Source organism: Pistacia vera, unplaced genomic scaffold, assembly GCF_008641045.1.
Source record: "Pistacia vera cultivar Batoury unplaced genomic scaffold, PisVer_v2 Contig423, whole genome shotgun sequence".
Classification (NCBI taxonomy): domain Eukaryota; kingdom Viridiplantae; phylum Streptophyta; class Magnoliopsida; order Sapindales; family Anacardiaceae; genus Pistacia; species Pistacia vera.
Genome location: NW_022196250.1, coordinates 575,889 through 590,937, shown reverse-complemented (window position 1 = coordinate 590,937; position 15,049 = coordinate 575,889). Strand labels below are relative to the sequence as shown.

The 15,049-nt window shown below is 28.3% G+C and overlaps 1 protein-coding gene across 1 annotated transcript; it reads left to right on the top strand.

Moving 5' to 3' along the window:
- The first annotated feature begins 9,866 nt into the window (after positions 1–9,866).
- Positions 9,867–11,631, top strand: LOC116142986 (CRIB domain-containing protein RIC4-like). The gene is made up of 3 exons (XM_031428407.1): positions 9,867–10,304; positions 10,463–10,603; positions 11,073–11,631. Exons 1-3 carry the CDS (start codon positions 10,118–10,120, stop codon positions 11,402–11,404), a joined length of 660 nt encoding a protein of 219 aa, XP_031284267.1. The 5' UTR covers positions 9,867–10,117; the 3' UTR covers positions 11,405–11,631.
- Positions 11,632–15,049: the final 3,418 nt, after the last annotated feature.

Genomic DNA, 15,049 nt, shown 5'->3' with positions numbered 1-15,049 from the left:
AAGGATACCATTAAAATACATTTGGCATTGATTGCAAACACATGTTAATGTACATAAATTTACTTAATAATTTCAGGTGGTGATAATATAATACATTTGGCATTGATTGCAAAGACAGAGAATTGCTAGTAATTGGCCACAACATGATCACTAAATTAAAACTTAAAGCAAAATTAAGATGGGAGTAAACGACTTTTTCCCACCCAAATAATGATTTAATGGCACTTATTCACCTATATATTTTTAAAATATCATTTTATTATTCAAATTTATATTTTGTTTTCGATTCTGATATCGTTGCGACCTCACACCATCACCATTTTCATCCCCGATCAACACTCATTAAAACCCCTCAAACCTTACTCCTGTCATCCCGCCAATCGTTAGTAATCAAGTGATTAAGGTTTGTACAATCACCCTTCCCAAGTCTAATTCTGATCAATCCTAATCACCAAAATTCAATCTTCCACCATCAAAAGACTCATCGGTCTCTTCTCTTCAAAAGTTCCGATAGCTTGAACAGAGTTTGCTCTCTGTTTGCCATTGAAATATAAATTTGAGTAGTAAAGTGGTATTTCAAAAGTCCATGGGTAGAATGATTTCATTAAATCATTATTTGGGTGGAAAAAAGTCGTTATCTCTTAAGATGGCGCAATAAATATGGAGTAATTAAAGTGAATAGACTTTAGATGTACTCATGATTTTTTCCCCAAGTATATTTGTTTATGTAAATTATTACTAAAAGAATTTTCTTTTAGAACCCAATTTTTTTTATAAAGCAATCACTTAATAAATATTTATTTAAAAAATAAAAAATAAATCACTTTCAAATACAGGTAAACCTCGATAAATTAATAATCTTGATTAAATAATATTTTTTGTCAATCTCGACTTGGGACCAATGTAATAAATTAATAATTCGCTAAATTTATGAGATAATATATTTAAAAAAAAAGGCACACATAGGTACCCCTTGATATATAAATTAATAATATCCTTATATATATATATATATATATATCTATATATTAATAATATTATATATCTACACACACACGTAGAGTAAAAACTCTCTATAGTGATACTCTATATATAATAACTCTATATAGTCATGGAAAATTATATTCCTATTTTGAGATAGTTATAATAAGATAAATTTCATATTGTAATAAGTTATAATTTTTCGAATTCTCGTCTTAAGGAAAGTTGTCTTCACATAGTAATAATTATCTGTATATTGCAAAAAAAAAAATATATATATATATATGGTATGTTACATTAAAGTTTAAGATTAAATAAAATATTTATTTGAAGTTATTTGGGATAATAATTTATGCTTTAGAGTTGTTACTACATCTTTTAACTTGCGGGTACATTACTCGCTAGCATAGACATTTTCTTGTTAAAGCCAAAACATTTATAGCTTCTCAAGCATATTTAGAGTTTCTTGACATGAAACTTTTTATATTTTCATACTATCATCCTCATAATTATTTTATTTCTCTTCTTGTTTAATTGTAGAAATGATTTCTTCTTTTGTTAAAGCATACATGACTTGTTACTCATTTAGATGATTAAGGAAGACATTAATATTCATTCGATTAGTGTAGTGAAGTTGTCGAATCTAATAACTCAATTGTACAATGACTCTTTGATTCTCATCATTCATTGCATTTGTAACTTGCAATTCATCGACATCAGAGGTCCTAATTTTGTAATACTTAAAACAATTGACAATTCTCTGTGGCTTCACATTAGTTGTCATGCAGCAACTGCCTTTACAATTCCATCAAGGACAGTTATCTTTGTTGGTTTCAAAACACGATATTCTATCCGTTTCAAAAGTAAGCAATTGAAACGCTAAATTGAAACCCTAATATTATTAAAACATGAATTGAAATCCTAATATTGTACCACTAAAGCATGAATTATGAAATAAGAAATTTTTTTAATTATACCTCTATTAAGTTATAACCTATAGTAATAAAATTAGTTAGTTCCACCATTATGACTATATGAAAGTTTTATTGTGTATATATATATTAGGAGGCCTTTGAAAAATATAACTTCAATATTACTTATTTTCTCTTGAAATTGATGTCTTCTTAGACCTCTTTCTAACTTTTCTTAGTATACAATGTATACATACATTAAGTTCAATGTTTTGGAAAAATAAAAATAAAGAATACCTCGATAAATTAATAAATAATATATTGATTAATCAATAAATTTTCATGATCCCAAAGATATTAATTTATCAAGGTTTAATTGTATATGTCATCAAATTAACTTCATGTAGCTGCTTATAATCATTAAAAAAAAAAAAAAAAAAAAACCATTAAAATCTCAAAAACCCCTTGATAGAGAGTTGTGGAAATTAATTCTATGTTAAAAACTAATTTGGAAATCAATTTACTTCAAACTAGAAAACAGATTGATATGCTTCAAATTAACCGATCTTTCGGAAAATCTTAATATGCAAATGCTCAGAATCCGCACGGGCCCATCTGCAAGCTGCAGCCAGAGAGCCTGCTTCTCCACCATATGTATGTTTCAAAGAGGCCGGGCTTTGATAAATGGGCCTACCATGGGCCAAGCTCAGTTCTATTCCCCTCAGAATATTTTCAAAGAATATCGATATCGAATTTAATAACATTATCGAAATACTTTTTCGATCATTCATAATACATGAAATATTACTAATACGACGATATATATTACTAAAGAAAACGTATTTGTAGTAGCATGACCATAATTTTACTGTCGATAACCAAAAACCCCTTAGCTTTAATTAAAACAAATGAATTTTACAATACTAATATAAAACAATAAAAAAATGATAATAAATTAAATAAAAATGATTTATTTATAGTTATCATATCATAGTACGAATGTCTAATATAAAGCATATAATATTAAAACAATAGTAGTATAATATATTATAAATTTAATTTTAAGTCAATCGTATAATGTTAAGAGATTATCACTAAATATTTTGTGTGATCAGGAGGTGAGTGTATAGGACAATTTACAAGAACATCAACTAATCTTACGGGACAATGAAGTTAACGATAGAGTAAACATCTAGTGATAATACATATTAGAAATTAAAAAAAATCGAACTCAAAACATCTTGAGTAATACACCAAAGAATTCATATTAGACTACTCTTTCATCCAAAGGTGGTTTATTATAAAAATTATTAATCTCACCAACACTAATTATAGTAGACAAATCGAGTGTCATGATACTAATTTATGACTAATTAAAAAGTTAACATAATGGCATTTCTTAAAGGGACAAAATACTTTTTGGTGGTCAAGTAGTAAGTCCACATGTTTCTGTGAGCTTGACTCTTTCTTAAGTTTTGCTCTTGCCCCAAAAATAATGCAATCTGTTAGCCGCCCATAAGGCAGCCTCTTGTTTTTTAAATTCATATTTTTTATTATAAAATTATGATGTTATTAAAATATTGTTCTAACTTTCTACATTATTTACATGCTTTAGACTGTCCATTAACATCCAATGATAATAAGATAAGAAACCCATAGTATTTAATTTCCACTTAAACCTTCAAATTTTTAGACTATCAATTCAATCTTTTCGACGTTGAATAGTATAATATAAAACAGGGAAAAGGTAAATAAATAGTGTCAAATATAGAAATATCAATAAAAATATAGGATGATCTGAGCAAAAAACTAAACCAAATTAATTTAAAAAAAAAATTAATGGAGTCACCAACCCCCACTCATCAATATGTAGATCTGTTAATCCTAAGGGATTGGAAAATGTTTGTTTCTTTTATTGACTTCCTAGCTTCGAACCATCATGAGACCACTTAATACATTTATAGCTTACCTTGAAACATTAGACTTGTAAGGTATTCAATGGACCCCGGACATTAATTGAGGTACGACACCTCAATCATAAAAAAAAAAAAAAAAAAAAAAAAAAGAGGTAGGTCCATCCATATTTCTATTAACATTTTATAAATCTTACATACCCACATGTCATAATATTACAAATCTTAGGTATAGCAAAAATACAATCTAATTAATTAATTTTATAATTTGTTACACTATTAATATGCGAGATTCATAACTCTTCTCTACTACTGCAATAAGTCTCTGATCATCTCTCTCTCTCTGTTTCTGTTTTTATTACAATTCATGTTTTGGGCTCTATGTTCATCTGGAAGTTCATTTATTAGGTTTTTATCTGTAAATTCGAAAACCAAAGGGTCTTATATATTGGCTTGCTTTGAAAATTTGGTGCAGAAAACCAAGAAGAAGATGAAGAAAGATATCAAGTGAAAGCATGAAGGGTTCATTCAGGTCCCTCCCCAACTCAAAGCCTGATTTATCACTGGTCTCAATAGGCTTTGTAAGGGCTTCAAAAATTTCTCTCAATTTTTGGTAAGCCTCCATCTCATATTATTTTTCTATAATAGTTATTATTATTATTATTTATTTATTATTTTAAGTTTGCAAATCCTTAATTTCTCGTTAACTCTGAAATAAATACATATACGATAGGATTTTATTGACAAGTCTTACAATGATTTGATACACTGTCCATTTAAGACTATGTTTGACAGTTTTAGTGACTTGTATTCAATAGTATTATAATACAAAATATATCATACTTTTTCCTTAGTTAAACTTCGAAATTAATATCATTGAGACTATGAAAATTTATTATTAATCGATATATTATTTAATCAAAATTATTAATTTATCGAGATTTAACTACATATGTATATCCTCCAACAAACTAATTCGAACTTAGTTCTCGTCAATAAACTTATCCATTATTCCTGTATTCTCTTTCTCTTAATGACACATTGTGGTTTGAATATTCATCTTGTAGCATACAAGAAGAAGAGATGGAGGAGGAGATGGAAAGGGTTGCCAACAGATGTGATGCATGTCACCCACATTGGACTTGATGGTTGCACTACAACTACAACAATATAATCAAAACCAAAATAATAATAATAATATAATTCAATCAAAGCAGCAATTGGGAAAATCATGGCTCCTGGGTTGCTCTCTTTGGGACAATTTGAGCTTTCAATGGCACTGCTCTGCACCTACAAAAGCTGATGATCGTGAAGAAGCACTTCCTGCAGAAGCACTTGTCAAAGAAGAAAATATAAATATTAATAATTCTATTAATCAACTTAATTATTAATAATCATAATAATAAGAATTAAGCACCACAGCTTAATTCTCTCTCTCTCTCTCTCTTCTCTTGTATATTTAAGCGTCTAAATCTTGACTATAATCTGATTATTAAACTCCCTCCTCTCTCTCTCCTTGTTATAATACGTTTCATGTGTATCTCTAGAAGTTAAAGCTTTCATATATGGTGTTTGTATGAATTTTTTCATATTTTTTTTTGTAATTAATTATGAGTGAAGAGTAATACTTTAATGTGCATATTTTTCTAGTTATTACTTTGTCCATTATATATATATATATGGGACTTCTTTAAGTAAATTTTACGAGTACCTACTTAAATACCATTGCATTAATCTGTAAAATATTATTTCAGTCCAATAATGATGAATCTAATGATAATTAAATACAGTACTCACAAAATTTAAATAAGACTTCCCTAATAAAGAATTAGTCTATACAAATACGAAAATTTTTAGGTGTCCACTTAAGATCCAGACCTTAATTCTTGATACTATAAATAAAGAAAATCTTGCATGCAAACATAAGTAAACTCTCGCTTGCTAGCAAAGAGTTGAGGTTTGATATTTGAATTCCTATATATATTATACCTTTTTTTTTTTTTTTTTTTTTTTTTTTATGATCGGAGGTATCTAGACTCGTTTACGTGCACCTCAACTAGTTTTTCAGAACCCTAAAACTATCGACCGAATAAAAATTTCAGTGATCACCCCTATTAGCAATCGATGATAGACTCAAACTCAGATCTCGTGAATAATACACATAAAAGTTTTTATTGAACCACTCGACTATCAAAGGTTGGTTTATAAACAAAAAAATTCTTATGCATGTGGACTTAAAATTCCAACCTTGTCTATCGATAATACCAATTATTGTCGCAGACAAGATTTTATGAAGTTTTCATAATGGTGGTCGAGTTTACTTTTGGTAATAATATATGTAGCATCTCTCTTTAATGTCTTTTCATCATTTTGAAATTATGAGAAAAAAAAATATTAAAGGATACCATTAAAATACATTTGGCATTGATTGCAAACACATGTTAATGTACATAAATTTACTTAATAATTTCAGGTGTGTGATAATATAATCATTTGGCATTGATTGCAAAGACGAGAATTGCTAGTAATTGGCCACAACATGATCACTAAATTAAAACTTAAAGCAAAATTAAGATGGGTAACGACTTTTTCCCACCCAAATAATGATTTAATGGCACTTATTCACCTATATATTTTAAAATTCATTTTATTATTCAAATTTATATTTGTTTTTCGATTCTGATATCGTTGCGACCTCACACCATCACCATTTTCATCCCCGATCAACACTCAAAAACCCTCAAACCTTACTCCTGTCATCCCGCCAATCGTTAGTAATCAAGTGATTAAGGTTTGTACAATCACCCTTCCCAGTCTAATTCTGATCAATCCTAATCACCAAAATTCAATCTTCCACCATCAAAGACTCATCGGTCCTCTCTTCTTCAAAAGTTCCGATAGCTTGAACAGAGTTTGCTCTCTGTTTGCCATTGAAATATAAATTTGAGTAGTAAAGTGGTATTTCAAAAGTCCTGGGTAGAATGATTTCATTAAATCATATTTGGGTGGAAAAAAGTCGTTATCTCTTAAAGGCGCATAAATAGGAGTAATTAAGTGAATAGACTTTAGATGTACTCATGATTTTTCCCCAAGTATATTTGTTTATGTAAATTATTACTAAAAGAATTTTCTTTTAGAACCCATTTTTTTTATAAAGCAATCACTTAATAATATTTTTTAAAAAATAAAAAATAAATCACTTTCAAATACAGGTAAACCTCGATAAATTAATAATCTTGATTAAATAATATTTTTTGTCAATCTCGACTTGGGACCAAGTATAATTAATAATATCGCTAATTTATGAGATAATATATTTAAAAAAAAAGGCACACATAGGTACCCCTTGATATATAAATTAATAATATCCTAATATATATATATATATATATATATTATATATATAGATAGATATATATATATATACACACACACGTAGAGTAAAAACTCTCTATAGTGATACTCTATATAAATAACTCTATATAGTCATGGAAAATTATATTCCTATTTTGAGATAGTTATAATAAGATAAATTTCATATTGTAATAAGTTATAATTTTTCGAATTCTCGTCTTAAGAAAGTTGTCTTCACATAGTATAATTATCTGTATATTGCAAAAAAAAAAATATATATATATATGGTATGTTACATTAAAGTTTAAGATTAAATAAAATATTTATTTGAAGTTATTTGGGATAATAATTTATGCTTTAGAGTTGTTACTACAATCTTTTAACTTGCGGTACATTACTCGCTAGCATAGACATTTTCTTGTTAAAGCCAAAACATTTATAGCTTCTCAAGCATATTTAGAGTTTCTTGACATGAAACTTTTTATATTTTCATACTATCTCTCATAATTATTTTATTTCTCTTCTTGTTTAATTGTAGAAATGATTTCTTCTTTTGTTAAAGCATACATGACTTGTTACTCATTTAGATGATTAAGGAAGACATTAATATTCCTTCTATTACCCACAATAAAAGTATTAAAATAGTAAAAACTCCATGACACTGAGACTTAACGATCTCTTAAAGACGGATAATATCAACCCTAAATAAAATAAAAAGAATAAATAATACCTACTCCATTGAAGCATGATGTTGTCATCATAGGTTAATTATTTTAGAACTCTAAGGCAGCATCATCATCATGGATTTGGTGAGAGGAAGTGAGAGGAACTATCATAAGTCTACATTTCCACAACAACATCAACATCATTGATTTCTAACAAATCTAACATCAATTTTTTTTTTTTTTTTTAAATTTTATATCATATAAATTATTTCACAATCTACAAGTGGGAATTGATTACTTCATTCCATGTAGCTTTTGGAACACTCATTTTATTTTATGCTAATTTAAGAGTGTTCACATAAATTTTAACTATACAAACGCAAAAAATTTGATTATATCAATACAAATTATTTATTATAAATTAAATTGCATAAGGCAAAAAAAAAAAAAAAAATCTCAATTGTAGATATGTTGTATATAAAACCAAGGGATCTCCTAAAATACCAAAGTCATATTGATTTATGTTTTAAATATTACCATTCAGTCTATTAACAATTATATGTTATCGGAGACATAGTCAGGATTTTTTTGTCAATCCACTCTGAACTAAATATTATATGGGTATTACTAAATATAATTTTACAGATCAGTGAACATAATACTATTATGCTAAAAACCGATATTTAACATAATTTGACACAATAATTTAAAGTTAATTTATTATGTTGGGTACGATACTGTATCGTAGTTCTTTCGATATATATTCATACTTTAAAGAAGGAAATAAAATACCATAAAGTTTAGTCATAGTAACAACTATGTAATAATAATTCTTCAAGTGACTACTCATTCTTTAAACTAATTAATTAAAATATTTTTTTCTCCAACAAATCTATCTTCAGATTTCAACCATCAATTATGATTCTACTTCTTTGGAATCAAGAAAGGTTCAATTTGGTCTCCATCACCAAGAGTGCTTCTGTGTTTCACTAGATATTGATTTGCTTTGGATTCACTACTTCCAAGTTGGTAGAGTTCAACTTAAGTAAACAAAACAAATCTCCAAAATGAAAAAATATTTCATATAAACCCTCTTATATTTGGCATTATTCTCTCACACCCTATTTAGCGACAAAACTAACAATTTGCACCCCACTTTCGTTATCGTATCATTGTCTATTTATGTTTTTAATATTGACATAAAATAATTATGTTCTATTCAAATTAAATTTCAAAATGTAAGAGATATTCTTAATTTTTTACTCGTCAAGGCAAGTCAATGGTTGTCGGGTGAGATTAATGTTACGTATGAGAACGGAAACTCTTGTCGAGAACCTTTATATATCCCAATTAATGTGTGGCACTAATGCGACCATTAATTTGACAAATAATCTCATTATTTTATGATTAAAATGATATTTACTACCTAAAGTATCACATATGATTGTAAATAGAACGATTATACGTCTATGATCAGAACCAGATATATCCAACACATATAATTTATTTGATATATTAGAAGAAAAATGTGAGGTCCAAAACTCAATCTTATAACTTTCTCTCACAATTCCCGACGTGACAGTTTGTTATTAGTCAACTCACAAATGGGTATCGTCTACTTGTTGTGGGTCACGTTTACTTGATAAATTGCGGGCTGTCACATCAGGGTTGTGAGATTTGGAAACCATGAGGCTAACGAAACGGTCAACGAAATTTTAAAGGGTCCACCCGATATTTCCCCAAAAAAACAAAAGCCAACTAAAATCCCAAAAGCTAAAAAAGAAAAAGAAAAAGAAAATGGTGGCTTATTGTATAAGAGAGGCAAGTGAAGGTAGGAGCCCACTGTAGAAATCTTAAATAGGAGAAAAAGTTTCTTGAAAGAGATTTACAAATTAATGCAAAAATAATTATCAACTCCACCTAATTTATATATTTATTAAACATTTTTTCTGATCTCATGTCTCTGAAAAACTGTTATTAAATTAGGTTAAACTGAATTCTCCATTCAAAAATTCTCAATTAATTCTTCATTACACGTCCAACTTTACCTATCAGTTGGTGTACATTTTCATTCTCTTCTATCTCAATTCGTTTATAAAATTTTCTCCTCTACCAAACAAACATTGATCGTGTGGAGCCTGACTTTGTGTACGTACTAAAATTATTGTAACTTGACAGCAAAGCCAAGAGCTAATTACAAAGAAGGGTTTCGGTTTATTTTCATAGTTTTTGTGTTTTCTTGGTGGCTGTTTCTATAGAATTTTGAGTCTGGGCAATTGAAGAAGAAAGTATTATGATGAGAGATAAAATGGAGAGATTTGTGTTGCTTCCTTTCTCAGCTGGATGTATTTCTGAATCCAGCATTGCGGTGGGTGTTCAGCAGCAGCAGCAGCCGTCGCCACCGCCACGAAGATCATCGTCGTCCAAGCCAGCTGCGGCTGCTGGTGCAGAGATTCATAACTCTTCTACTACTGCAATAAGTCTCTGATCATCTCTCTCTCTCTGTTTCTGTTTTTATTACAAATTCATGTTTTGGGCTCTATGTTCATCTGGAAGTTCATTTATTAGGTTTTTATCTGTAAATTCAGAAAACCAAAGGGTCTTATATATTTGGTCTTGCTTTGAAAATTTGGTGCAGAAAACCAAGAAGAAGATGAAGAAAGTATATCAAGTGAAAGCATGAAGGGTTCATTCAGGTCCCTCCCCAACTCAAAGCCTGATTTATCAACTGGTCTCAATAGGCTTTGTAAGGGCTTAAAAAATTTCTCTCAATTCTTTGGTAAGCCTCCATCTCATATTATTTTTCTATATAGTTATTATTATTATTATTATTATTTATTTATTTATTTTAAGTTTACAAATCCTTAATTTCTCGTTAACTCTGAAGTAAATACATATACGATAGGATTTTATTGAACAAGTCTTACAAGTGATTTGATACACTGTCCATTTAAGACTATGTTTGACAGTTTTAGTGACTTGTATTCAATAGTATTATAATACAAAATATATCATACTTTTTCCTTAGTTAAACTTCGATAAATTAATATCATTGAGACTATGAAAATTTATTAATTAATCGATATATTATTTAATCAAAATTATTAATTTATCGAGATTTAACTACATATGTATATCCTCCAACAAACTAATTCGAACTTAGTTCTCGTCAGAATAAACTTATCCATTATTCCTGTATTCTTCTTTCTCTTAATGAACACATTGTGGTTTGAATATTCATCTTGTAGCATACAAAGAAGAAGAGATGGAGGAGGAGATGGAAATAGGGTTGCCAACAGATGTGATGCATGTCACCCACATTGGACTTGATGGTTGCACTACAACTACAACAAATAATAATCAAAACCAAAATAATAATAATAATAATAATTCAATCAAAGGCAGCAATTGGGAAAATATCATGGCTCCTGGGTTGCTCTCTTTGGGACAATTTGAGCTTTCAATGGCAGCTGCTGCACCTACAAAAGCTGATGATCGTGAAGAAGCACTTCCTGCAGAAGCACTTGTCAAGAAGAAGAAAAATATAAATATTAATAATTCTATTAATCAACTTAATTAATTAATAATCATAATAATAAGAATTAAGCACCACAGCTTAATTCTCTCTCTCTCTCTCTCTCTCTTGTATATTTAAGCGTCTAAATCTTGACTATAATCTGATTATTAAACTCCCTCTCTCTCTCTCCTTGTTATAATACGTTTCATGTGTATCTCTAGAAGTTAAAGCTTTCATATATGGTGTTTGTATGAATTTATTTTCATATTTTTTTTTGTAATTAATTATGAGTGAAGAGTAATACTTTAATGTGCATATTTTTCTAGTTATTACTTTGCCATTATATATATATATATGGGGACTTCTTTAAGTAAATTTTACGAGTACCTACTTAAATACCATTGCATTAATCTGTAAAATATTATTTCAGTCCAATAATGATGAATCTAATGATAATTAAATATAGTCCTCACAAAATTTAAATAAAGGTGTTCTTAATAAAGAATTAGTCTGTATAAATATGAAAATTTTTAGGTGTCCACTTAAGATCCAGACCTTAATTCTTGATACTATAAATAAAGACAAAATCTTGCATGCAAACATAAGTTAACTCTCGCTTGCTAGCAAAGAGTTGAGGTTTGATATTTGAATTCCTATATATATATACCCTTTTTTTTTTTTTTTTTTTGGTGAATAAGAGGTATCTATGCTCGTTTACGTGCACCTCAATCAAATAAATACTCTAGTGATCACCCCTATTAGCAACCGATGATAGACTCAAGCTTAAGACTTCGTGAATAATACACACAAGAGTCTTTATTAAACCATTCGACGGTTGGTTTATAAACAAAAAAATTCTTATGCATGTGGACTTAAAATTCCAACCTTGTCTATCGATAATACCAATTAATTGTCGCAGACAAGATTTTATGAAGTTTTCATAATGGTGGTCGAGTTTACTTTTGGTAATAATATATATGTAGCATCTCTCTTTAATGTCTTTTCATCATTTTGAAATTATGAGAGAAAAAACAATATTAAAGGATACCATTAAAATACATTTGGCATTGATTGCAAACACATGTTAATGTACATAAATTTACTTAATAATTTCAGGTGGTGATAATATAATATGTCAATATTAAAAGACATAGAATTGCTAGTAATTGGCCACAACATGATGACTAAATTAAAACTTAAAGCAAAATTAAGATGGGAGTAAACGACTTTTTCCCACCCAAATAATGGCTTAATGACACTTATTCACCTACATACTTTTAAATTATCTTTTTATTATCCAAATTTATATTTTGTTTCCTATTCTAGCATCGTTGCGACCCCACATCATCACCATTTTCATCCCCGATCATCACTCACTAAAACCCCTAAAACCTTACTCCCATCAATCGTCAGTAATCGAACGATTCAGGTTTGTATAGTCACCATTCTCAAGTCAAATTTCGATCAATCATAATCACTAAAATCCAACATTTTACTACCAAAAGACTCATCAACCTCCTCTCTTCAAAAGCTCCAATAGCTTAAATAGAGTTTGCTCTCTATTCACCATCGGAATATAAATTTGAGTAGTAAAGTGATATTTTAAAAATCTGTGGGTAGAAAATTTTCATTAAACCATTATTTGGGTGGGAAAAAGTCGTTATTTCTTAAGATGGAGCAATAAATATGCATTAATTAAAGTGAATAGACTTTAAATGTATTCATGATTTTTTTCCTCAAGTATATTTGTTTATGTAAATTATTACTAAAAGGATTTTCTTTTAGAACCCAATTTTTTATAAAGAAATCACTTAATAGATAGTTATTTAAAAAATAAATCACTTTCAAATATAGTTAAACCTTGATAAATTAATAATATCGATTAAATAATATTTTTTGTTATATATATATATATATATATATGAATGACTCAATTAGGAGGCCTTTGAAAAATATAACTTCAATATTACTTATTTTCTTTTGAAATTGATGTCTTCTTGGACCTTTTTTTTTACTTTTCTTAATATATGCATTAAGTTCAATATTTTGGAAAAAAAAATAAAGAATACCTCGATAAATTAATAAATAATATATTGATTAATTAATAAATTTTTATGGTCCTAAAGATATTAATTTATCAAGGTTCAATTGTATATGTCATCAAATTAACTTCATATAGCTGCTTATAAGCATAAAAAAAAACCTCCGAGAACTATAATTTTAGGAAAAAAAAAAAAAAAAACCTTTAAAAATATCAAAAACCCCTTGATAGAGAGTTGTGGAAATTAATTCTATCTTATAAACTAATTTGGAAATTAATTTGCTTCAAATTAACCGATCTTTCGGAAAATCTTAATATGCAAATGCTCAGAATCCGCACAGGCCCATCTGCAAGCTGCAGCCAGAGAGCCTGCTTCTCCACCATATGTATGTTTCAAAGAGGCCGGGCTTTGATAAATGGGCCTACCATGGGCCAAGCTCAGTTCTACTCCCCTCAGAATGTTTTCAAAGAATATCGATATCGAATTTGATAACATTATCGAAATACTTTTTCGATCATTCATAATAGATGAAATATTACTAATACGACGATATATATTACTAAAGAAAACGTATTTGTAGTAGCATGACCAGAATTTTACAGTCGATAACCAAAAACCCCTTAACTTTAATTTAAAAAAATGAATTTTACAATACTAATATAAAACAATAAAAAAATGATAATAAATTAAATAAAAATGATTTATTTATAGTTATCATATCATAGTACGAATGTCTAATATAAAGCATATAATATTAAAACAATAGTAGTATAATATATTATAAATTTAATTTTAAGTCAATCGTATAATGTTAAGAGATTATCACTAAATATTTTGTGTGATCAGGAGGTGAGTGTATAGGACAATTTACAAGAACATCAACTAATCTTACGGGACAATGAAGTTAACGATAGAGTAAACATCTAGTGATAATACATATTAGAAATTAAAAAAAATCGAACTCAAAACATCTTGAGTAATACACCAAAGAATTCATATTAGACTACTCTTTCATCCAAAGGTGGTTTATTATAAAAATTATTAATCTCACCAACACTAATTATAGTAGACAAATCGAGTGTCATGATACTAATTTATGACTAATTAAAAAGTTAACATAATGGCATTTCTTAAAGGGACAAAATACTTTTTGGTGGTCAAGTAGTAAGTCCACATGTTTCTGTGAGCTTGACTCTTTCTTAAGTTTTGCTCTTGCCCCAAAAATAATGCAATCTGTTAGCCGCCCATAAGGCAGCCTCTTGTTTTTTAAATTCATATTTTTTATTATAAAATTATGATGTTATTAAAATATTGTTCTAACTTTCTACATTATTTACATGCTTTAGACTGTCCATTAACATCCAATGATAATAAGATAAGAAACCCATAGTATTTAATTTCCACTTAAACCTTCAAATTTTTAGACTATCAATTCAATCTTTTCGACGTTGAATAGTATAATATAAAACAGGGAAAAGGTAAATAAATAGTGTCAAATATAGAAATATCAATAAAAATATAGGATGATCTGAGCAAAAAACTAAACCAAATTAATTTAAAAAAAAAATTAATGGAGTCACCAACCCCCACTCATCAATATGTAGATCTGTTAATCCTAAGGGATTGGAAAATGTTTGTTTCTTTTATTGACTTCCTAGCTTCGAAC

Bases quoted from the DNA above. Each gene is read 5' to 3' on its own strand.
- LOC116142986 (XM_031428407.1), top strand. From the start codon at position 10,118: ATGATGAGAGATAAAATGGAGAGATTTGTGTTGCTTCCTTTCTCAGCT. The intron at 10,305-10,462 runs GTCTCTGATCAT...AATTTGGTGCAG, and splicing joins CTCTTCTACTACTGCAATAA to AAAACCAAGAAGAAGATGAA. The intron at 10,604-11,072 runs GTAAGCCTCCAT...TTCATCTTGTAG, and splicing joins AAATTTCTCTCAATTCTTTG to CATACAAAGAAGAAGAGATG.